The sequence below is a fragment of the Phyllostomus hastatus genome, unplaced genomic scaffold, assembly GCF_019186645.2.
Source record: "Phyllostomus hastatus isolate PE091 unplaced genomic scaffold, TTU_PhHast_1.1 phas_contig_198, whole genome shotgun sequence".
Taxonomy (NCBI): domain Eukaryota; kingdom Metazoa; phylum Chordata; class Mammalia; order Chiroptera; family Phyllostomidae; genus Phyllostomus; species Phyllostomus hastatus.
Genome location: NW_025333715.1, coordinates 5789297 through 5814285, shown reverse-complemented (window position 1 = coordinate 5814285; position 24989 = coordinate 5789297). Strand labels below are relative to the sequence as shown.

Below are 24989 nucleotides of genomic sequence, written 5' to 3'. Positions count from 1 at the left end.
TCTGTCATTTCACAAGAGAAACAGAAAGGACAAAGGTGGCTGTGATGGGGGCAGAGATCTCTGAGACACAGAACCTGAAGGGCAGTTTCTCTGCACGGGGAGCCCCGTGCAAACCACGGGTTTCTGGGCCTCAGCTTCCTCGTCTGTGCAACGAGGGGTGTGGACTCGCTTCTAAATCGCCTTCCAGCTCTCAGACGCCGAGATGTAAAATGCGAGAAACGTGAACTCTTCGTCGCTGTGATCTGAAGATATTTTGGATGTAGAGAATCAAACTCATAGCGGTGCTCGAACGAAATAATACGCTGAGGATTAAGAAGATTCTGTTTAATTCAATGGGAAACAGCAGAGCTGCGGCTTCTGCTGCTGCTGGTGGTGGTTCTGTGCCTGTCTGTGTGCGTCCGTGTGTGTGGCTTTCTTCCTTGAGCTCAGACGTCTATTTTGAATCACTAATACAGTAATCAGGCCTCTGGCAGCCTGTCTTGCCACACACATACACCCCCCCACCAGCTTCAAATTAAAATGGGGGGAAATTCCATTCGCGGCTGCTTACGCTTTTGCTGTATTTTGGTGGGGTTTTGTTTTGTTCAAGAAATTTTTATCGTGGTGAAGGTGTTGGATTGATAGCCTCTGGAGGGAGGCTTCTGATCTCAGAACTGGGACGCGTGGGCTGGGAGCTGGTGGTTTTATTAGCATTTTGCTTTTGCACACTAACTGCCCCTCCTCAGCCGTTAAAATCCGGTTTAGCAGCAGGGCCCCCAGGCTCTCCAACTGGGAGAGGTCAAGCCCGCAGCCCCAAAGACGCCCTGGCCAGAGCACATGCTCCGGGCATATCTGTGGGGGCGGGGCGGGGCGAGTAACCTGCACCTGCGAGGTGTCTGGCTCTGCCCGCCGCGGCCCCAGCAGGGTTAGCTACCCCACCTTTCCCGTAAGAAGGGTCCGGGCCGGAAGGTGGAAGCAGGCCAGAGGCTGCACGTGGGTCTGCCTACGGCCGCGCTCCACGTTCCTGCCCACACTGGAGCTCCCGGCTCGGGCTGGACCCCGCAAGCCTAGGCCCTGTTGTCCCCGGGGAACCCCCCGAGGTCATCCGTGCCGCTCGCGCCTGCAGAGGCGGAGGGCGAAGCGGCCCCTCCCCGCCCGCCCGACGGCCGCGCCCGCGCCCCGGCCCCCGCCGATTGGCCCACCTCGCGGCCAGGTGAGGCGCCCCGCCCCTCGGCGGCTCCAGGTTGCGGCGGCGGGACCGGGGCCGCTGCCGGGGCGGTGGCGGGCGGCCGGGCACCATGGCCGAGTCCCAGCTGATCTGCCTGGACGAGACCCACGTGAACGAGCGGGTGACCGAGGCGCAGGCCGCCTTCTACTACTGCGAGCGGCGGCGGGCCGCGCTGGAGGCGCTGCTGGGCGGCGGCGAGCAGGCCTACCGCGAGCGGGTCAAGAAGGAACGGCTGCGGGACTTCTTGTCCAGCCAGGAGCGCCAGGCCCTCCGCGCCTCCTGGAGCCCCTACGAGGACCCCGCCCCTGCCGCCGGCTCCACCAACCGGGGCAAAAGCAAGGCCAAGGCCAAGGCCCCGCCGCAGGCCCCAGCAGAGCCCGGCGAGTCCCTGGCCTACTGGCCCGACCTCTCCGACACCGAGGTGCCCCCGCTGGACCTGGGCTGGACCGACACGGGTGTTTACCGCGGTGTGAGTCGTGTCACCCTCTTCACCCACCCCCCTAAGGAGGAGAAGGCGCCCCACCTCAAGCAGGTGGTCAGGCAGATGATCCAACAGGCCCAGAAGGTAGGCCCTGTACCCCGCCGCCTCACGGGTGGGACCCCACGACCAGTCAGTCCCTTGGGATCAGGCCCCACCTCGGGGGAAGACCGCCCTGACCGCGCGCCGGAAAATGGTCCAGGAAACCTCGCTCAGGTCGTGGGGCTGTGGTGAGGCCTCTAGAGGAAGTGTGTGACCGGCTTTGGCAAATGACAAAGTTATGGACTGCCGTCAGTCGTCACTGCGGGGTCCAGAGGCACTGGCTTCCATCCGCCATGTCCCTGGAGAGTTTCTCTCCTTTAGGATGAGTGTGGGCTCACGGGGCCCTGTGGGAAATCGGGCCACTCAGAGGTCCTGATAATGCCTCCGTGCTGCCCAGGGGTTCACAAAACACAACCCTGGCCATTCGCTCCTACGGTCTGCGGAGCAGCCCCGGGAAGCCAGTGGCTGGCCCGTCCCAGCCCCACCCTAGCCATTCTGTTCTTGGCCTTGCTGCTGGGTCAAGGCTGCCCCGGCTGGCCCATTTACACTCCCCACTGGGCCCAGCACTGGAGCTCAAGCAGCCTGGAATCAATGAGGAATATGTTGTGAGCACCTCCTATGTGCCTGGCTCTGTGCTGGGCACTTGGACAAGACGGGTCGCTGGACTTCAGCTGAGGAAAAGCTCCCCCTTTACCTAGTCTGCTGTGCGTAGGGGCTGAAAGGAAGGAATGCTTGCAGGTTGGCTGATTAGAATATAGGTGGGGCAGAGATTTTAATCTTTGCTCTGTGGCCTTGGGTAGGGTTTCCAGGGAAAATATAAGACACCTCCTTAAATTTGAATTGTTAATATGCCCCCAAATACTTCATGGGGCATACTGATACTGTAAAGTTAATCATTACATATCTGAAATTCAAAGTTAATGGGCATCCTGCTTTTTATTTGATAAATCTGGCTCCCCTCACAAAGATTTGCTAAGAAGCACCAGTAGTAGCCTTTGGTGTCTGGTTCAGAATACACAGCAGGAGCGGCTGGGGTGCACTGTTCTAAGTCAGCTCAATGAAAGCGTCTGGAGTTCGGTTACCCCGAGACCGAATGGCCTGGCGAGGGGAGACTAACCTGAAAGACCGGTGGTGGAGCACCTCTTCCGGGAAGGGGCGCTGCTGCAGGTCCCTGGTAGACTGGCCACCGGGAGGAAGGGTTAACTTGCACTGTCCGTGTTTCCTCCCTCTCTTTCTAAGTAATTCCTCTTTGTCTGCCTGAGCTGCCTTTGTCTATTGCATTCTGCAAAAGACAAAGGCCAGTTGGAACAGAGGGAAATGGACGTGGGTGACTATTTTGCAGCAGGCTGCAGCTGAGGTCTGGGGTTGAGTCTTATAATACTGACGGGCCTCAGTTTATTAGCACTTCCGGGCCTGCATGTTCTCCTTTGCTTTTTGCGACAACTGGGGGAAATGGGAATTTTCCTTGCTTTTGAATTCAGAACAGTTACTTGCCACAGATCAGCATAGCTAGTAAGTGGTTGAGCCAGGATCCAAATGCCAAAGTCCTTGGTCTTGACCCACAGTGACACTGTTCGTGGCGAGATAATGGGTCCTCGGTTCCTGTCTCCTTGAAAGATTTCAGTCAAGAGACAAAGTGCAGTAAAGCAAGAGTTTATTGGCCTCGGCCAACGCACACTCAGGACAGTGAAACGAGGAAGGGCTTGGCGTGCAAGAAGCAACGGGAGAGCCCAGGCAGGGCTGCTGCGGCTCAGTGGGAAGTCAGAGAGAAGGGGGCCTTGGAGACAGGCTCGGGGGGTTAGCCCGGGGGAAACTGCCGCTGTCCGTTGCCTCCCTGGTTTGCAAGTTTCATGGGGACCCTTAGAATTGAGGAGGTGTGTGCCTGTGGGGGAATAAGAGGGGAAAGGGAAAGGCATGGGCATGCTCCCCAGAGGGAGAGCGAGTGCTGGGCCCTTTGTCCCGAGGGTTTGTCTCTCTGTGTTGCAGGCGGGAATCTTAGGGGAGGCCTAAAGGAGGATCTCAACAGAACATTAGTCCGTTTTCCGGGTGTGCTCTTGTTAGGGTCGTGGCTCCACCGATGGGTCAGCGCCAGGGCAGGGGGTCATTAGTCAGTGCAGCTGGTCCTGAGGCAGCCCTGGCATTGCCTGTCTGGTTCTGCTGCCTTTCTGGGCCTGGATCTGAAGTACAGCTGGGGCCTAGATGTTATCTTTAGGGAGCAAAAGTGAGGGTGTCTAAACTGCACGACCAGCGATATGAAGGGTCAAGGGGGTCCGAACCACATGGCCAGCGATATGCTGGGAGAGGAAAGGTTACCCTGGGGGGCAAGGTCCTTGTTTTCCCAGTTTTGCCCAGTGAGGCACCCAGGGCTTTCCACTCCGGTGACCTGTACCTGGCTCATCGTCCTCGCTGTGCTCATCTGTCTGACTGCCTACCCACCATGCCCTGGCCCGCTGTCTGAGGGCGGTGCGGCAGGGCTACACCAAGGAGCTTGAATGGAATTAGCCCGGGCACAAGCTGTTACAAGAAGGGAGAAGAGACAGCGCTTCTGCCCACTGGGGCTCATAGCCCCACGTGGGATGTCAACTGTCTCTTGTGTAATGGAGTGTTGTAAACTCTCAAAATATTTAACAACAGAAATGTTAACATTTGTGACCTGATCCAGTATTCCAATCCATGCATCTTTAACCCGTAGTTATTTCCGGAAGGCCTAATGTCTGGCAGGCGCTAGCCCTAGGAGGATATCATCTGTGGCTTTTGCCTTCCAAGAGTTAAATGCTGGGGCATGTGCTCCAAGGAAGAGCTTTTGAGGCCGGATGTGCTTAATCTGGGAGGGCTTCCTGAGGGAGGTGAATTGCTGTGGTAAACACAGAAGGGAACTGGAAGGGACAATTTTGTCATAAGACACACAGGAGCAGGAGCAGGAGAAGGAGGGAGAGATTTTTGCTTGAAAACAGCAAGCAGCTCTGATTGGCAGGAGGAGAGAGCTGCCCTGGTGGGAGCTGAGTATTGTGTGGGGCCTGGTGTGGGGGTCCTAAAACTGGTCTCAAAGCAGCTGAGCACAGCCCCTGTTGGTGCCCACTCAAGTCCCAGGCCCCCTGGGCCCCCGCTCTTCGTCACTGTGGCTCACACCTGTACAGCACCTTCTTCTCAAAGACCCTGTGAAGGAGGTAGGGCAGGTGAGGAAACTGAGGCACAGAGAAGGAAGGGGGCTCGCCCGAAGGTCACGTGGCTGGTTATAGAAAGACACTGATCCCTAGCTTCCACTCTAAAGGCTACGCCTCTGACCACTGCCCAACCCCACTCATACCCCAACTTGTCCAACTGGCAAGCAGCCCTCCATGGCCATTATTAGAGTCCTCCTCCTTCCTTTCACCCCAAAGCGTGGAGTTTTTTTGTTTCCAGTGAGCCTGGCCGCTGCAAGGCCAGATGGGGCAGACCGTGAGATAGTTCAAGTGCAGAGACAGGGTGACCTGGGGAGGAGAGGCAGAGGACAGACGTGTCCAGTTGTGTGCCAGAGTTTTGTATTTTATCTCATTTAACCCTCGGGATACTCCTGTAGGTTATTCCGGAGTGAGAACAAGGAACTAAGGCTCTGCGGCTGTGACTTACCTGCCACAGCTGCAGACGAGTGAGGCTTCCCGGCCTGGGCCCCCGGATTCAGAGAAAGGAGCCTAACTAGGGGACGCTTTGAAAATATGATTGGGGGTTGGAGAGGAGAGGCGGGGAGGGCAGTGACCAGTGAGGAAGCAGCCCAGCAGGTGTGGAGGTGGGGCCTACCAGGAATGGGAGGAGGTCTTTGAGGCTGTCATCTTATCTGCTCTCTGGACCTCTCTGCACACGTCAGAAGGCCCTCTGGGTCACACCGGGGAGCCATGTTTACTTGTGGGGTGGGTTTGTTTCTTTTTATGATTTGCCCCCCTAGGGTTATCCACTTATTTTAGTGTCACCGAATGTTGTATTTCGTCAGCATAAACTACAGGCAGAAAGGATGCTTTCAGGATGTCAGAAATGAGCTCCCGGTCTGTCCCATGTTGGCAGAAATGACCAGGGGAGGTTGCAGCTTCCTGGCCTGCTGACATCAGTGTAACTGCCAGGGGGCGGGCTTAACGCAGGACCACGTGTAGGCTGGAAAGCTCTTGGTTCATACTTAACACAGGCAGAGTGAGAGGCTCAAACAAGTCTAATCTGGATGGGCTTTTGACTCGGAAGGATAGCGCACTCATGGTCACCAGGCAAATATTTTGAGGTCTGCTGTGTGCTAAGTACTTCAGTAGAGAACAGACATATTAAACTCACCTCTGCTCTTAAGTAGCCTAAGAGTCTACTAAGCCATCATTATGATACGGTATGATGAGTGCTTAACTAGAGGGTGTGGCAGGAGGGCCACTCACCCAGCCCGGGAGCGGGGTTAGGGCAGGACCTTTGATGCTGTGGATCCGTCTGCAGGCCTGTCCAAACGCAGCAGGAAGAATGAGATTGCACCAAGCCCTCCACCCGTCCTCCGCGCTCCCCGGTGACCCGGTAACCAGCAGCATCCATTTGAGAGGCTGCTGGGCGGGTTGAGAGGGTTTATTGCCTGTGCTTCAGGGACACAGCCTCCCCAACCCCCAAGATTGACCTTGACCTCTGCATTCCTGGGCCCCCTGACCTCTGCATTCCTGGACCCCATTTCCTTTGAGCCTCAATCACCTCCAGGTAAGGAAGAGTGCTAGCTTCATTTCACAGACATCCTCTGAGGTCACAAAGGTGAGATGACTTACCTTCAGACCAACCGCAGGGAAACGACACTGCTTCCTCAGGCCCCTGGTCGGGATTACCAATGGCCCCACGAAGATTCCAAGCACAACCCAGGAGAGGGTGGCCTCTGGACTGCTGGACGAGGCAACTTGTATTCACCAGGAGCTGTTCCTCGTTTTGCTGCTGCAGCGGGAGGAGTAGGCCCGCATGTGGCTGGTGCGGACAGAGGGGCATGGGCGCCCAGGCCAGGCCAGGCCAGGCCCTACCCATCTCTGCCTGTTGACGGGTTTGCTCCCTTTTCTTCAGTGCCCACCTCAGAAGTCCCCTCTTCCTTGGCACTCGATCACATTTTCAATCCAAAAGTGATTTTTGTTTTTAAATTCTTCGACGTGGCTCCTTGTTTGTGCCAGCGGCGTGTCTGTCCGGCACCCAGCTGGCTGCAGGAGAGCCCACGTTGTCCTCGGGGACCGGGGACTTTGGAAGAGCCAAGACTCCCCCTTATTCCTCTCTGTCTCCTTTGCAGGGCCCACAGGAGGTCAGTGGTTTGTTTCAATGATTGGAAACTGTCTCTTATTGGCCACTGTCCCTCTCTGTCCCCCTGGAGAAGCAAGTGTCCCATGAAGTCCCCCGTTGAACTGCACACCCCCTGGGGTCCCCTTTAATCGCCACCTAACAGGCTGTCTGGGCAGCAGAGAGCAGCTCTAAGGTGGAAGGGGGTGCTGAGAGGGTCAGAGGGGTCTGGGGAGAGGCTCCCAGCAGGAGGCATGCTCGGCCAGGGGAGCCACCTTTTTGGAGGTCTGGGCGGCGGACCCGAGTGAGCTGAGCGGCCGGGCATCCATGCCCGGGGGGTGTGGTGAAGCCTTGAAGTCAGCGGTGGCTCCCAGCACCAGCAGACTCACCTCTGAGTACAAGGCAGAGCCTGTTCTGGGGCAAGCTTCCCAGGGGGGTGAGGGGAGCAAAGCAGAGAACAAACAGGCCCGGGGCGGATCCCGGCACTGTGCTGAGCGGGAGGTCCCCCACCCGCAGGCTGAGTCACTGCAGGGATCCCTGTCTGCCCCCACCCCTGCCCCTCCAATACCTCACCACCCCCCGCCAGGCGCCCTTAGCAGTCAGCTCTGCTGCCTTCCTGTTTTCCTTCCCCTTCTCTGAAATCCCTAGACTCTGCGGACTTGCTACTGATCCCAGAGTCTTAGCTCTGGAAAAAGAGGGTTTTTAACGATGAGTCTCTCTGGCTCAAATTTCCAATAATCTGTAAACTTATCCTGGCGTAGCTCGTTGGGTGGTCATCCTTCCGTTGGGCCCCTCCCAGGACTGGCTGGGCACGTGGAAGGCTCCACATAAATGTCCTTTTTAGCACTGAGTCAATAGGGGGTGGGGCTGGGGGTGGGGGGACCAGGGCTCCTTACCTTTAGGAGAGACTGTGAGTGTCCCTGACTGCCCCGCCCCGGAGGGTTCCCGGGCTGCCAGGGAATTTCCCACATTAGTAGCTCACTCAGCGCGTTTTTCTGAGGACCCACGGTGCGCCAGGTCTCAGAAACAAACAGATGAATAAAATGGTGGGCCCTGCTCTTCACGCTGATGGGGGAGATAGAAAGGAAATAAACGGCAGAACTGTTAGGTGGGTTAATCGCTATTGTTTTCACTGAGCGCTTAAATGCCAGGCCTGTGTCAGCCCTGAAGGATGTATTATTTATTTCATTAAATTTTCACAATAGTCCATTTTACGGATGAGGAAATCGAGGGTCAGAGAGGATAGGGACACTCTGCCAGTGAGTGGTGGGACCGGACGGGGACTGCGTTGCCTGCGATTCCCACCGAGCCCCAGGGAAGCTCAGGCCTCAGGAACTGGCAGCCGGAGCAGCCAGGGTAGACTGGGAGGGTCGGCGGAGGGCAGGGGTGTGCCCGGACGGAGGCCTGGGAACACTCGGATTCGCGCTGTTGCCCTCACTCCAGTGCCTTCCTGACCACCTTCCCAAACTGCACCTCCGCCTGTACCACCCCCCTCCCTGGTAGCATCACCTGCCGCTAGCCACAGAGTTATCCTTGCTCCTGCTCAGAAACGCCCAGGCGAACCGCCATCTCTAGTCGTCTTGCTCCAATGAATCAATCCATCAGGAAATACCTCAGCAGGTACTTTCTGAGCCCTGCCCTGCTCTGCCCGTGTACTGGACGGTGCCCGGAGCCCCAGGCCAGCAACCCAAACAGCAGCGGGTCCTAAGAATCGTTTGTGTATCTCCATTGGAAAATTTTTTTTTAGCAGCTGATTTATCTTCCTAATTATGTTTAGCTTTAAGCTAATGTTAAAATGAGCTTGCATTAGATAATTTTCACTAATTAACACCAGCTTAGTGCAGGGAAAGTCGTCCCAGAAGCACGCCACGGGGCAGGGAGAAGCTGGCCCGGGATCTCAAAAGGAATTGCCACGCTCACTCCCTGGTGAATCACAGACGGCTCTTCACGGCTAAACGAGTTGACCTTGCTCACATCGTCGGGACAGCCTTCTCTTTCTCTGCAGAGCCAGCCCGGGTCTCTGTGGGTCTCCGTCATCACCCTAGTTTGGGGTGTGAGTGGAAAGAGTGACGGCCTCACAGGGTCAGACCCACAGGGGATGAGCCCCGGGGAGCTCACGACAGGCAGGCACGGCCCACGGGGCTGGGAGCAGAGCCCTGCTCTGAGGCCAGGGGCCTGGGAGCGGCAGCCGCCTGGCTGGGCAGCACTGGGCTCCGGCGGCTGCCAGTGCAGCAAGGGAGCCTGGTGTTTAATGATGTCTAATTAGTGAGCCTGCAACAATGTGACATGGCTACAGACAGCTGGGAAGCCTCGGCTCACAACGTGCAGATGCTCTCCCTGCTGGTGGGGTGGGGGCAGCCTGGCCTTCACACAGAGGATAGGGCCCCGTTGGTCTCGGCTCTGGCCTCTTGCCCGGCCAGGGATCTGGTCCAAGCTGCCTCCACAGCTCCCCCAGGGGAGGCCCCCAGCGCAGAGGGATTCTGTTTCGAGCAGCTCCTGCCAGCCAGGCCCCGTGCGGGGAGGAAGGAATGACAGACAGGTCTCTGCCCTCCACACCCTCCCCCGCCCCCCTAAGTGCTAGGACGCAGCAGGTCTGAGCCCACAAGCACCCCAGGAAGGGCACCCGCTGCCCTGGGGCCTGGGGACAGAGCAGGGCCCTGGGACAGCCTCAGGGACAGGGTGCACCCTTCCTCACAGGAAGGGCGTGACCGTTCAGTCGGGAGGGCAGAGCCTTGTGGGTGAGTTTGGAGAATTTACAGTGTTTGTCCGGGGAGGGAGTGGGCTGGACGTACAAGGAGGGCCTTCGGCCAGGCCGAGGGCTTGATTCTGCAGGCAGGTGGGGGCCAGCGTGTTTGAGGTAGGATCCACCTGCCTTCCCGGAGGGAGCGTGATGAGGACTGTGAAACCGGCGCCCCATCAAGCCGCCCCTGCGCACCCACCATGTGCCGGCACCGTCGGCGGAGAGGGGCAGAGCCCAGCCACGGGGCACGCACCGCAGCGGAGGTCGCACGTCCAGCCACCACAGCGTTTGTTTGCATCCTCGCCAGAACCACCAGGCAGCCTCGCTTCTCGGGCGGAATCAGAGGGGTTTCACCCACGGTCTCGCCGCCGCCCGTGCGGGACCCCAGACTCCAGTGTCGGCCCTCCCCACTGCGGTAGGCTCTCAGACTGCGGGGGTTCGCTCCCTGCGGGTGCAGAAATCGGCGATGCCTCAGATGGGGCCCCTTGCAGTCTTGACCGAGGAAAGTCTCCACTGTGTACCTAGAGCCCCACCCCCACCCCCCAGAGGTGAATTGTCCCCATCACCCCCGCAACAGCTTCTGCCCAGGTTCCCGGAGCCCACCTCCCTGCGGACTCTGCTCTGTCTGGCAGCGGGCTTTCTTAGCGGCATCTGCCCGCTGCCTGGGATGCGGGCACAGACGCCCAGCATTTCTCCCCCAACAGCGCACCACTCGGATTCCTCTTCCCTTCGTCGGGCCACCCTTCCCTTCTGGGCGTGTGGTGTTCCCCAGGCTTGAGTCAGCAGCCGGGCTGGGCCTGCTGGGCACAGTGCTGAGCAAAAGGAAAACCCCGAGGCCTTGATGCCTGCCAGCTGGCTGCCGGCGCTCCCGGGTCCCCACACTGGCTCCTCCCTCCCCTTGCGCCCCCTCCTCTACAGCGATGGCCCTTTGCTCTGGGATCCCTGTCTGAGGAGAGGGGAGACCTTGGCATTTACCCAGGGCTCCCCACAGGCTGAGCACCGTGCCTCCCACACCATCTCGCTTAGAACTCAACAACCCTGTGAAGGTGTCACCCCCCCACTTGCATTTTAACATGAGGAAACCGAGACTTAGACTAAATGGATTTAGTCCAGAGCAGGGAGACTTGCTGCTTCCACAGGGTAGATCCTCCTCCCAGCACCAGTGGTTGCTCAGAGTCTGATCCCTCCACCACCCGCACTCAGAGCACCCGAGGGGCAGGCGCCGTGCCAATGCATTTTCACGGCCCGCAGCATCCGCATCTCTGAGGACGAGGCCCCGCGCCGCACCGCAGGCGAGGCTTCCTGCACTGGCCTGTCAGTGTTCCCGTGGCCCCTGGGCCCTCAGAGAACATTCCACCCTTGGAGGTGACTGATCCAGAGGCCGGTGGCCAGCCCGGCACCAGCCTCCATGGGACCGGGAAGGCCTGCTCTCTGGGCCCAGACGAGGTGACGCCCCTGGGCTGCCCGACAGGTGCCTGTTCTGGGAGGCAGCAGCCTGACCACATTGCCCAGCTGCTTTCCTCCCTGCCCCGGGGGACCTTGGGGTTTGCGGTGTGGGGAGTTAGCGCCCTTCCCCTGTAGCAAGTCAGCTTACTGGCCCCTCGTAACTGCACAGCTTCCCCCGGGGATGTCCTGGGCGTGATCTTGTCTGAACCGCCCAGCAGGCGTGGGGAGTAGGCAGGGGAGGCATGGGGGGGTCAAAGTCAGGCCCCAGGCTCACATGGGCCATCAGTGGGCAGGCAGGGATGTGCCTCGGTTGGCTCACTTCCTCCCCAGGAAGAAGTGACCGTGACCAGCACACCCCTGCAATGAGTAGGTTTGGCCTGTGACCTCTTGCTTCTCCCCACCATGCAGCTGAGTAAAAAGGGGGTGGGTCTTTGCCGGAACAGCAGCCACGCCCGCCCCAGTACCTAGAGCTCCCCGTCAGCCGGGCTGGGGAACCAGTGAGGGAGAGGGTGGTACAGTGCGGTTCCACTGATGCGTCTTGGCTTTGTGTGAGCAGAGGTGGCCTGGGGTCCCGGCTAGAGCACACCTGACCCCAGAGCCTGCTGTGACCCCATCCTCTGGGGGTGATAGCTCGGAGTGGGTTCAGAAGCCCGGCTTTAGTCTCACCTCTGTCAAGACCCAGATGGGGACCTTAACCTCCAGGCTAGGCTCTGGCTAAGTCCGCTCCTGGCTCTGAGATTCTGCACATCTGGAATGTCCTCCAGTGCAGGGGCCGAGTGCAGGGGTGCAGCCTGGGCCCTTCAGGAGGGCCCGGCCAAGGGGCTCTGTGGAGCCGCCATGCAGCCCACGCTCCACTCACTGGCTTGCGTTCCATCTCAGAGAGCACAGTGTCCTTCTGCAATCTGCACAGAGGCGCTCGCTCTGCGTGCCAGCGGCAGCCCTGCCTCCCGGCCTGCTGTCCTCAGTGTGGCCCGCTACCCCTGGGTGAAGGGCTGTCCTCACTCACGGGCTGGCTGCTCCTCCAGCATCTTATGTGGGTGCAGCAGAGGCAGAGAGGCCCGACCCCAGAGCTGCGGGCTCAGGCAGCAGTCCTGAAAGGCACCAACTCCATTTCCCTTCTCCACGCCCTTGAGAAAGGACTTCAACTCTGCCTTCCGGCAGCACAGTCTAACCCGGAATCTTGCTCACCACGCTTCTCTCTCTCCTCCCCAGTGCCTTGGCATTCGTGAAATAAAAGAGATAACTGCAAACCTATATCCATACCCGGCCAATAAAACAATAGGCATGAAACCACCTCCATTTAGACATTCATTCCACAAACATGGAGAACCGGCTTGGGGTTGAGGGGACCCCGCAGGGCAGAGATTCTGAGAGAAATTGGATGATCCCTGCCACCCAGGAGCCCACGCCCGGGAAGGGAGAGAGCCATCCCGCAGGTGTTACTCTGCAGGACGGAGCTCTGTTATTTGTGGGGAAGACGGTGTGGGCAGGATGCAGGAACCTTATTGGGGGGTAGAAGTTCAGGAAGTTCTTGGCTGAGGTGCACAGATGTTTGCCAGGGGTGTGGAAGGGGCAGGAACAGAAGCACTGGAAACTGCCTGGTGTGTGTAGAGGCTCCCGAAAGATGTCAGTGGGGGTGGGGGTGGGGGAGATGCTGCGATGTTTGTCCCCAGGAAACATTTAGGAATGTCTACACACATTTTTGGGGGATCGTCACCATTTGGGATGTTGCTGCCGGCATGCTGCTAACGCCGTGCAATGCACAGCCCCTCACCACAAAGATCACTGGCCCCGAAGGGTCGACATTGCCCAGAAATCCCGTGTTAGGGCCACCGCAGGCCATCTGCATGGCTGCAGACAAAGGCCGAGGAGGCCCTTCAAGTGCCAAGTTAAGGGTTTGGACCTCTCCTGAGGACCGTGGGACCCAGGGGTTCATCGGTCTCTTGTTTTGGTGGGGTCGTTGCTGTGGAAAATGGATTGGGGTGCAAAGGTGGAGCAGGAAGAGGTAGCTATTCCAGAAGTTCAGTAAGGAATGGGGGGCGGGGGGCTGAGGTTCCACAGCAGTCCGGCGGGAACAGAAAGGAGTCGACCGGAGGAGGTGCATGGGGTAGAGGGCCTGCTCGACTCGGTGGCCAATTGGATTTAGCTCGTGGGTGTGGGTGACCGAGAGGGCGCTGATTTTGCAGGTGCCTGTGGGCCTGGATCGTCTTTGGCCTGGACACACCAGGGGCTCCAGGCACTGGCTGTCGTGAGCCATGGTTTGCGTGGGGGAAGGTGGAGTCCTTTTCCTTATTGTTATTATCTGATGATAATTAAGGAGTGGAGAAAGAGAACCCGAAAAGCTGGCAGTTTAATTACAGGCGAATGACAGGTAGAGGGGGCTTCTGAGGGTCGCTAGCCCACCCTGCTCTCCCACTCCGCCACTGCGGCGGGATATCAAAGCAAACACCCCATGAGCAGTGACAGCATCAGAGCCTCTCTGCCGGCGCCTGCGACAGCTTCTAAAAACTCCTGCCACCTGGAGTTAACCTCTCTCCCCCGTGCCGCACATCAGTGGGTGACCCAGTAAAGGACGCTGCGAGCCTGCCTGGGGAAGCGGGGTGACCGTTTTCTCCGGATGAAATCCCTCTTCCCTGGTCCTGAGCCTGTGACGTCCTTCTTTTAAAACCCGATTTTCCACTGACACCGGGAGTGTTGAGGGTAGGTTGGGCTCGGAGGGTCACGTGGCACATTAAACACCAGGGCAGAGGGGGTGGGCAGCTGGTTTTCCCCGGCCTGATGCTGCGGGGCTGGATGTCAGGAGGGGCCCTGGGAGACCAAGGCAGAGGGTAATTATCACCTCCTCTCCACCAGGAGATTACAGGAGTCAGCGAGCAATTGATTTTTTTCCCCCGACTACAGATAGTTCACTGTTTAATTGGTAGTGACACAGATGGCTGGCTCGCACCAGGGTGCCGCAGACCAAGGCTCCTTAAAGCCGGGGGGTCCTGGGATTCTCTCCAGTTTGTGATCCTCTCACATCCCAGGCTGCTCAGGTGGGGGGCAGGGCAGCCGTCTCCCTGTCGGCTGTTTCAGTCACAGAATAAAATGCAGAAGCACAATGAGCCAGTCAGGCAATCCTTAGTCATATACTGAGAGTCAACTTGAAGCTGGACACCGTGGAGAGTTTGGAAATGAGCAAACGGTGGACTCTGGCCTTGGGAGATAACACATCAGGAACCCTCCAAGACGGTGGGGAAGCCGTGTTCTGATGGAAGGAAGCCTGAAGTGTCTTGTGAAAACACCTCTGTAATTAAGCCCAACCTGGCCGGCCATAGCTACCCCGAACGGTTCCAGACCAACTGCTTGTTTTCGCTTCCGTGTGTGTGTGTGTGTGTGTGTGTGTGTGTGTTTGTCTGGGACCTCCCACGCCGAGCTGATGGCGAACCTCAGTTCATGCTGCACTGCCATCCTCAACCCATGGAAGGGCCCTGCTGGTTTGACTTGCTCCTTCCCTCCCATCCCTTCCTCCGCCCGTAGGCAGCCATCCTTGGTGTGTTGAGCGCGTGTCCTTGGACATGTCTGTATCCTGGAAAAACATGCAGTGTTATTTTACTTACATGAATGGCATTAGGCTGGAGATCTCGATCCTCTAGCATTTTAAATCAAACCATCCATTTTTAAGGAAACTATTCAAGTTCTGGACGCAGAACTAGTTCCTGGCTCCCGTCTGCCACTTTGCCGTGTATGTCCCTCGCTGTGACCGTGTGCATTCTTCTGGAGATTCACATCTGAGCCATCGCCAGCTGCTCGTGTCCCAAAGAAAGCTGCAGCGAATGTCTTTGTTCCTGCCCCTTCATAGACCTGTGCAAAGATCCAAGAGGTCCCCTGCGTGCGGGGCCGAGAGTGGCATTGCTGACTGGAGTTACGCATATCCTTAAATTCACTGAGACCTCTCCCTTGCTCTAGGGAATAATAGCTGCACCGGTTTTCCCTCCCTCCAGCAGTACATGAGGGTCCCCTTTCATTTCTTTGCTTTCATGTGAATTTTTCTGATTGCTAATGAGGTCAGCTTCTCTTTATATACTTATTAGCCATTCAGGTATCTCCTCTGGGAATGGCTGATTCATATTCTTTGCCCATTTTTCTAATTAACGTCCTGTCTTTTTCTTGCCAATTTGCAGGGATCCCAGCCCTGGCTGAGTAGCTCAGTTGGTTAGAGTGTCATCCCAATACCTCAAAGTCATGGGTTCAATCCCCAGTGACGGCACATGCAAGAATCAACTAATGAATGCATAAATAAGTAGAACAACAAATCAATGTTTCCCTTTCTCCCTCTTCCCTTCCTCTCTCTAAAATTAATCTTTTAAAAAAATTTTTCAGGGATCCCTTGTATATTGTTAATTCCTTTCGGTTGTGGACATTGTAGATACCGTCTCCCTGTCATCCTTCAGTTACCTTTGTCTGTAATATTCTTTGAACAGAAAATGCCTAAGTTGTGGAATGCATCTTTTTAAATTTTATTTGTCTTAAGATTTGTGCTTTTGGAATCTTAAGAAATCCTTCTTACCTATGCCATGAAGATATTTGCCTACAGTTCACCAATTCCCTTATTAATTTTCTTTCACGTTTAGGTAGTTAGCCTACCTGAAATTCACTTTTATATATGGCATGAGGTAGCCTTTTTTGTAGGGATCCACTTTATTTTTCTCCATATAGTAAGCCAGTTTTCCCAATAGCATCTACTGAACAGGACCCTCTCTCCACTGAGTTGTGGTTCTCCCTCTATGTGACAAAGGTTTATGCATGCGCGTAGGTACCTGCATGTTTCTGGTCCCTCCATTCTGGTCCGTCAGTCTGTCTGCCAGCTCCTTCCCCCCTCGACACCACAGTTCTCACCACTGTGACAGTGTCTCACTGTCTGGTAGGACAAGTGTCCCTTTTTAGCTTGTCTTTTTCAAACTCAACTTATCCTTTCTTTTTCAAAATTAACTTTCCTTTTTTCCAAGTCTTTATCCTTCCTCACCTCTTAGAAGTGTTTGGGTTCCTCAGAAATATTTACTGAACTTTGATTGAAATTGCATTGGATTTGATAAATATGGGAGAACTGGACTTTTAAAATGTCGACTCGTATTCACCAGGCACATCATTTGTCTTGTCTTTTATTCACTTATTTGAAAAGGTGTTTTAATAGAGTTTAATACATTTCTCCATAAAGGTTCTAATTCCTAAATACTATGTGCTTAAGTAGCAGTTTTGAATGGATCTATTTTCTTTCTTTCTTTTTCAGTTGATTTTCTCTAGTAGTAGAATGCTGTTGGTTTTTGTAAGTTTTTCTTGTATCTGGCTATCTTACTGAAGTCTCCTATTAATTTTAATAGTTTTTTCCAGCATTATACTGGGTTTTCTATAAAAGTATCATCTCTAAATACTGGTAGTTTTGTCTCTTCTAATCCTTCTAGTTCTTATTTCTTTTCTTATCATATTGCATTGGTTAGGACTTCCAATATTTTGTTAAATAGTAGTGATGATAGTGCTTTTGACTTGCTTGATACTTAAAGGGATTGCATCTCAAGTTTCTCTGTTAAGGTCCCTTCTAGTCCTAGTTTTTTGAGAATTTTAATCATAAATAGAGATGTAGTGTTATCAAATACTTTTTAAAACTTATGAAGACAATGTATAATTTTTCTCTCCTTGACACCATAAATGTTATAAATTAAAATGATACATCTTCTGATATTAAACCATTCTTACATTCCTAGAATAAACTGTACTTGATTATGCTGTATTATGTTTAATTCACTTATAATGACTATCCATGTCATTTTTATTTTCAAATTCATCAATGTATAAATACTTTTTACCATTTTTACTATTTCTGAAAAGTAAGAATTTCTTAAAAAGTAAATATGTCTATAGCTATTTCTCTTTTTTCACTCAATATTTTATTTGCACATCCTCTGTTTTTGTCAGTCTTGCTAGAAGTTTGTCTCTCTTGTTTAGTGGTTTTAAAAAGTCAGTTTTTTTAAGGGCTTTTTGGTTTGTTTTTTGTTTTTGTTTTGTTTTGTTTTATGCTACAGCTGTCCCATCTCTGTGAGCCAGGACGATACAGTGAAATGAAGATTGTGGAGTCGGTCAGACCTGAGCTCCAGTCCCTGTTCTGCTATATGTTGTGTGACCTTGGCCACATTACTTTGCCCCTTCGTATTTACATCCTCATCTGTAAAATGGGAATGACAATCCTCGTTGTGAGGATCAAATTAGGAAGTTTTCCTACGGCCCCTGGAACAATGGGAGGCACATTAAAAGTGTTCAGTGCGTGGTAATGCCTGTCCTCGGGGCCTCCTTGCCGTTTTCTTTGCCTGAAATGCCCACCTCCGCAGTGCCCGCCGGCCCACGCGGCACCTGCGTGCGGGTTAGAAAGGGCGTCCCTTCCTCAGGCAGGCGCAGTTTCCACTCACCCCCTCGGCCCAGTGCCGCGTGCAGCGCGCAGCCTGCGCACCCTGGCGTGGCAGCCCTGCCCGCTGGCCTGCCCCCTCTCCGCTCACTCCTCATGGAGCCCCAGGCTGCCCGTTCCCCGGGGGTCAGCTCCCTCACTGCAGCCTCTCTTGTACTCCCCTTGCTGAGAGCAGTTGATCTATCGATCTCTCTCCCTCCGTCCGTCCTTCTCCTCGCCCCACCCCCCACCCCGAATTCACAGCACATGCCATTTGTGCATCTCTTAAAGGCATTTATTTCATTTTAACTTATGTCTTATTTATTTTGTGCAAGTGCCTATTGTTCCAACTGGACTAATCCCTTAACATTAGGGATTGTAGCTCGTCTTTAGATCCTCCTTCGGACGGGGCAGCTCAGTGAACGTTATTTGTATAAATGATTGAGTGTTAAATGTCGGAGCTAAGAAGAACCTTAAATAGCAGTGTGTAAATGGTGTTGGGGGTGGTTCTTTGGAGGCAGGAGTCGTGGTAAGGCGCATGTGTGAGGTTGGTGATGAAAATGATGGTGATGGCATGGCAGGTACCGCATACTGAGTCTACCACGTGCCGGGCACTGTGGTAAGTGCTTTCACAGTTTATCTGTCTAAGCCCTCATGACAGCCCTTTGAGAGAGGTGCTGCTACCAGCTCCATCTTGCTGCCAAGGAAGCAAGGGCTCTGACAAGTCAGCAGTGAGCTGGTCCCAGGCCTGGTCTGTCTGGCTTCAGAGTTCAGGCTTTCAGTTCCAAGGGCTAGCAGATGCCTCAGGCGCACAGCAGCCACCAGTTATGGAGGACTCACACCAGTCCGGGGCCCGCTGTGTTGGATGCTTCACAGACTTTATCTGTGATCTTAATGGTGAAAGTGCTGGACATTCCGCTTTGCAGATAAGGCGGCTCATCAAGATTAAGTGACTTGCCTAAGGTCACAAAAGTGGAAAGGTCACATCACCAGATCTCTCTGACTCCAAGGCCTGCCCTTTCTTCTGTGTCTCGTGCACAGTGCATAGTGCTCGGGGCCAACGAGAAAACCCTTGCACTGGAGCCGGGCCCTGCGGGTGGGGGGTTGTGTGGGAAAATGGAGGAAGCTAAGGTCAGAAAGGCTGATCTCACTTTCCAGCGTGGATAATTAAGGCTGACCTTTGGAAATCAAGGTTCCTAGGCAGTGACTTTGATTTGAGGATGGAGTGGGATGGTCTGGACACCTGGAGGCCAGGGGAGTTCAAGCTCACTGGAACGCTGCCCAGATGGGCCCTTGGGGAAGCAAAGGGCTTCTCCCTCAGCTCTGCCCTCAGGGAGGCTGCAAAGCGCGTGTGCAGAGGGCGAGCAAAGCGCGTGTGCAGAGAAGGTGGCGCGGGAGCAGATCTGCAGCCTGTGGGGACCAGTCTATTCATTCCGTGCCTCCCGGTGATCGCAGCTTCCTGGGCCTGCTTTTCTCCGTGGGGCGCCCGAGCAGCTGTCCGCAGCCTCTAGCTCTCTCCCGATACGGCTCCTGAACAGCTGCCGGAGAATCCTTCGGGTGGAGTGGTGGGGTTTGTCAGGGATGGCCCGCACCCTCGGGCGTTTCCCAGAGCAGAAGGCCCATCCCCTGGGCTCAGATGTGCTCCCCCCACCTGGGTGAGGATGTGCAGAAGAACCCAGGAGAGGTGCAGATGGGGCTTTCGGCTCTTGGCCACCAGCTACCCCGGGCCCAGCTGGTCCCCTCTGGGCCAAGGTGTGTGCCTGTCGAGTATGTAGTCACCACGTGCCTCACCAGTGCCCTTCCCCACCCAGGTCATCGCTGTGGTCATGGACCTCTTCACAGATGGCGATATCTTCCAAGACATTGTGGATGCTGCCTTTAAGCGCCGGGTCCCCGTGTACATCATCCTCGACGAGGCGGGCGTGAAGTGTTTCCTGGAGATGTGTCAGGGCCTGGAGCTTGCCGACTTCCGCATTCGGGTGAGTTGTACCTCTGTGGGGGTTTGCGGGGGGCGGGAGTTGAGACAGAGGCCGCCCCTGCCCCTTTCTCTGCCTCTTCTCCAGCTCAGGGCCTCAGGTGAACATCAAGGTCTCAACCGCTTCTGTCGGAACCCTTGTCTCCTGCACTGATAACCCTAAATTGCATACAGTGCTACTGAGGCTAAGGAGGCGGATCTGGCCCAGTCCTAGGGTGGTCAGCCTGCAGTGCAAGGTCAAAGCTAGGGCTGTGTTTCTCTTCTGGGGAGCTTTGGGAACAGGCAGGAGCCACCCTGAGCTTATCCACTCCCAAAGCAAGATTTGCTGACTTCCTCCTGTGCCCTTAATGGGGCCCCACCTGCAAGGAAAGCAGAGCTTAGTGCAGACAGGAGCCAGCAGGCAGGGTCCCGGGGACAAGAGGGCTCCTTCCCGGCCCCGGCAAAGACCTGGCTCAGAGCCTCGCAGGCCCCAACCTGGGTGACAGTACCTTTCTTCTCTTCTCAACAGAACATCCGTGTCCGTTCCGTGACAGGCGTTGGCTTCTGCATGCCCATGGGGAAGATCAAGGGGACCTTGTCATCCAAGTTCTTAATGGTGGACGGTGAGAAAGTAGCCACGGGGTCTTACAGGTGAGCAGGGCCAGGTCAGAGAAGGGCCTGCGAGGCTTTTACTCATTGTGGGAAATGTCCACATTCAGGGAAACGCTGGGATCTCTGTGGTCATGGGTTTAAGAGGGGTTGTCTGGCCCAATGGCAAAGAGGAGCCTCCTGCCCAGTCCCTTCCCTCAAACTTTGTGGCCACTGGATTATTCCAGAGAGAGGGTCAATTCTTGCTGAACATTAAGCACCTGCTTTTCATGGTCCACAGCAAATAGTTGGGTTTATTTTATTTTATTTTATTTTATGTTTGACTTGAGAAGGGAAGGGAGGGAGAAAGAGAGAGAGAAACATTGATTTGAGAAAGAAACATCGACAGGCTGCCTTCTGTACACGCTCTGACCAGAAACCTGCAACCTGAGCTCACGCCCTGACTGGGAATTGAACCGGCACCTTTTGGTTTGCAGGACGAAGCTCAGCCGACGGAGCCACACGGGTCAGGGCACAGGGTTGCACTTTGAGGCTAGCCGTTAGGCGGGACGAGCGGGAAGCAGAATGGACCCGATCTGAGAAAGAACTATGAGGGTGTAGCGTGGAAGGAATGCCTCCCAGATTCCGACTCAGAAGTAAATTTCCAGGAACACGAGAGGCTGTATCTGAGCGGGTGTCCTCCCTCCCCGTCAGTGAAAATCTAGGTGCAGAAAACAGACCTGGGCACCTGACACAGCTGTAAACGACTTATTAAGTCCTCTTACCTGCCTAAAACATGGGGTTTTGCAGACACTCTGTGCTCTAAAAATTCAGCCCAGAAGCAGTAAGGAATGGGATGCTATGAGTAATAGCAGCAGCTGCAGTGGCTACTTGTGAAGTGTGTGCATTGTGCCAGCTCCTGAGCCGAGTATCTTATTACACGTGTTAACCTCCCTCGAGCCTCGCCGCAGCTCTGTGCCTGTGCGCCTGGGAGCCCCCTGCACGAGGCACGCAGGGTGGAAACCGGGCTTGAACCCAGGCCTGGCCTCCCATGACCCTGCCCGGCACCCACCGCCTGCTCTCTGCAGTTGAGGCCAAGACCTGGAGAAGAGCGGGGGTTGGGTCAGTGGAGGGACAGCACCCCGACGAAAAGGCCCAGCGGTGCCTTCCGCCAGGTAGTGAGGCATCCCGCCTCAGTGGTAGGCCAGGCTGGCATGGGGACAGCGGGGCGTTGAGATGGGCTTGCCCGGGGGCTGCTGGCGCGGCGAGGTCGCTGGCCTGGCACCCGAGCCTTACTTTTCTGCCCCCGCATTCGCAGGTTCACCTGGAGTTCCTCCTACACGGACAGGAACCTTCTCCTCCTCCTGACGGGGCAGAACGTGGAGCCCTTCGACCAGGAGTTCCGGGAACTGTACGCCATCTCCGAGGAGGTGAACTTGTACCGGCTGCTGGGCCTGGCCGGAGGGGCAGGCAGGGCCGGCCTCACCTCCACTGTGGCCCGCAAACTGATCAACCCCAAGTACGCCCTGGTGTCCGGCAGCCGCCACCCGCCGGGGGAGATGATGCGCTGGGCCACCCAGCGGCAGCGGGAGGCCGGCGCCAACCCCGAGGGGCAGGAGGAGGGCAGCAGGGGCGAGTCGGCCCGGCGGCTGGAGACCTTCCTGAACGACTTGGTCACGCTGGAGCAGGTGCTGCCCCCCGTGGAGCCCGTCCCCGCGGGAGAGCTGCGTCCGAAGGATGGCAGGGCGGTCTCTCACCCGCACATGGACCTCAGACCCCGGGGGGAGCTCGCCCAAAACGGCAAGGGAGAAGCTGCCAACGGGGAGGCCACCCCAGCCAAGGCGGGCAAGGGCTTGAGCCGCAGGCTCTTCAGTCGCCGGGCCAAGAGGCCTGCGGCCCCCAACGGCATGTCCAGCTCCCTGTCCACCGAGACCTTCCCCGAAGCGGAGCTTGTGATGGGAAAGAGGCCCAGTGACAGCTGCAGTACCAGCGCCTCAGGTGAGCCCCCCCCCAGCTCGGGCCAGGGCGCCCCGCTCTGCCCTTCCCGAGGAGCTTTGCCTCGCAGCTGCAGACAGGCCGAGTGCTGGCGTGGAGAGATCCGAGGTCAGGGGTCAGACGGTCCTCGCTGCCCACGCTGCTCCTGCTTTCATCTACCTCGCGGCTTTGGGCCAGCCCCTGCAGGTCCGAGTTTCTGTCCCCTCTTCCCTGGAAGAGGAGAGTGACGCTCGCCTTGCCCAGCTGTTCTGAGGATACGAGGTGCCAGGGCCGTGCTGGGCATGAACGGGTCTGGCCTAGAAGCTTGGAAAGTCTCTCCTTTGTAAATGAAGCCACAGAGGCCCCGCCCAGCTGAGCAGCAGGGCTAAGGACTCACCCTGCCTCCGAGCCTAGGGCTCCATCTAGCAAAGCTTGTTCCTTGTCCTCAGGATCCGACCTGGTCAAACACACCCCACCCTCACCTGGGCCCCACCGACGCTCTGACCCGCTTTCCTTGTTCCTCTTGTAAATGGTGTGCCGTGGCTCCTCCCTGTGTTTATTTGATAAGTGTGTTTGCCTTGCTGCTTACCTCCGGGAGAGATTGTTCCTGATAGTGATATTTTTCTGGCTGTTTCTCAGGGATCCCCTAGAGGTCCTGGCCTTTCTCTCTCTCTCTCTCTCTCTCCAGAGCAGTTTCCAGGGTAGCTTTTCCAGAGGCTGGCGGCGACAGCCAGGACTACCGCTGGCACCTTTTCTCATGTCAGCATCATCTCCGAGTCTGGAAGGTTTCCATGTGGCGGGGGGGGGGGATCTCTCCCTCTGTGGCTGTGGGGCCTCGCTGCGGTGGGCCCGGGCTCCATGGCCAGCCGGGTAGTGACGGCAGGCCCTGAGGTCGTTCCCCGAGCAACCTGAGCCCTTCCAGGACTCCCACGTCACCCACAGCCCCAGCTTTGACCCGATAGGGAGCGGCCTGAGTGCAAGAATCTTAATTTCCTTCCCCTCCGCTCACTCCACAGCCCCGCTACAGAGCCTGACGTACTCTGTGCTTCTTACAGTTAGGGCAGGCTTGGGGGTCTCGGTGGATGTGGGCACAGCACCGCACCAGTGCTATGCCACTGTTGGGCCAAGAAGCGTTTATTGAGCTCCTTCACTAGGAGCTTTCTCTTTCACTTGGCCCTCACAACAGCCTCAGTGGTGGCAGATGGAGGCTTGGACAGGTGAATTTAGGGGTCCCCAGGCACAGTACGTCAGTACGTCAGTACATAGTACTGGGGTGAGGACTCACACCAGGCGAGGGCCTGTGTCCTATCAGGACAAGGGGTGACCAGCCCAGTCCCATCTCCCCTGGGTTCCCTGGCTCCCCCAGCACCAGATGCTGCGGCTGCTTTGCACCTCTTTTTGGAGGCAGGGTTGCCATGGTGAACACCTGGCAGGGAAGGGAGGGGGAGGGGCAAGCCCAACCACAAAAGGGGCCATTTCTCAAGTCCTGATGGAGGTGAAGTGGAAGCTTTTTCCTCCTTCAGCCCCTCACCCTGAGATGCTGTTTCCATAGAAACGAAAGGTCCATTGTCTTGTCCCTTCTCGCTGCCTTTCACGCGTCTCTCAGCGTCCGGCTCCCTGCTCGGATGACTTGGACGGTCCCTGCTCAGCCGCACCACTCGCGTGGTGCTCGGCAGCCAGCCAAGCAGACCTGGACTGTGCCCTGGACTCCCGAGGGCCTGCCACCGGGGAGAGTGCGACACTCAGAGAGAGAGCGAGAAAAGAGGGGGAGAGGACAGCAAACTCCAGAGTCACATAACGGCGTGCCCAACGAGATCCCACTGTCCCTCTTCATTCCTTAGAAGAAACACAGAGCGGCCTTGTCCGGCACAGCATCTGCCCACCCGAGCGAGCACCCACTGCCCGAGGGCCTGACGTTCCAGTCCCTAACGAGACCTTTCCTCTCCCTCCCTGCTGCTTTCTTCCCTCAAAGGCAGAGCAAGAAGCAGGAACTCCTCTCCTCCGGCTGGGCTGTCTTAGTGTCTCCTCTCAGTCCCCGGGGAGCTACATCACTAGGACTCTGTGTGCCAGAGGGCCAGGCCCCTGACAGCACGGGGACCGCCCCCACCAACACACACACACACACACACACACGCACACACACGCATGCACGCACGCACGCGCAAGGGCTGGCACTAGTAATCCTGGCGCACTTGCAGTTGTCAGCTGGGAGGAAATCACTTTGCTGCCACCTGAGGGCCCCCATGTAGAGACGGGCTCTTGCTCCCCACCTGCGGGACACACCCTTTCACCCCCCAACCCAGGGCCATTTCCTGGTCCAGAAGAGAGGGGGTGAGCCAGGGAGGGATCCCAAGGTCCCTTTGAACTCTGATTCTGACCCTGCCCTCCCCGTCTCTGCTGCCCTCTTGGCAAGGGGGAGAGCATGGGCTGGTGACAGGCCAGGTGAGAGAGAAACAGAAAAGCTGAGCGCGGACAGCCTGTAAAATTGCGTGGTAAGAAGTGCATAGCTGTGAAACCTGCAAACGCCGTAAACCCAAGTGTGGTCTTTGGGAGGACCTTCAGCAATCCCTTCCTTAGGTTTGGGATTGCGAGGGTGGGGGGCGGGCGGGGTGGAGTGGGTGGTGCTCCCTGATGGTATGAAGGCCCACAGCCCCCTCTACTGGTGGAAGCCGAGCACCTTTTCCTTCCGGTTTTTCCCTCCGCCGCCGAGAACTTGCTCCGGGCCCCGGGTGCACTCTGCACCTTTGCACCTTGGCGGAGAGTCCATCAGGGAGCGCCAGACCTGCCCTCCGGAGTAGAGCTCCCTTCCTCAGGGAACGGTGGTCCCCGAAGAGCCTTGTTAAAACGCAGGGAGGGCTCTGTAGCGCTGGGCCGGGCCCAGGGATCTGAGTTTTAAAC

General features: G+C 56.4%; 1 protein-coding gene across 1 annotated transcript in view; it reads left to right on the top strand.

Annotated features, from left to right (window-relative positions):
• Positions 1–1217: 1217 nt before the first annotated feature.
• Positions 1218–24989, top strand: part of FAM83F (family with sequence similarity 83 member F) — a 28400-nt gene continuing 4628 nt past the window's right edge. Inside the window, exons 1-4 of the mRNA XM_045834808.1 lie at positions 1218–1772; positions 19387–19554; positions 20059–20180; positions 21436–22115. Coding sequence (XP_045690764.1) covers positions 1278–1772; positions 19387–19554; positions 20059–20180; positions 21436–22115 — 1465 coding nt within the window. The 5' untranslated portion in view covers positions 1218–1277. The remainder of the gene's footprint in view (positions 1773–19386; positions 19555–20058; positions 20181–21435; positions 22116–24989) is intronic.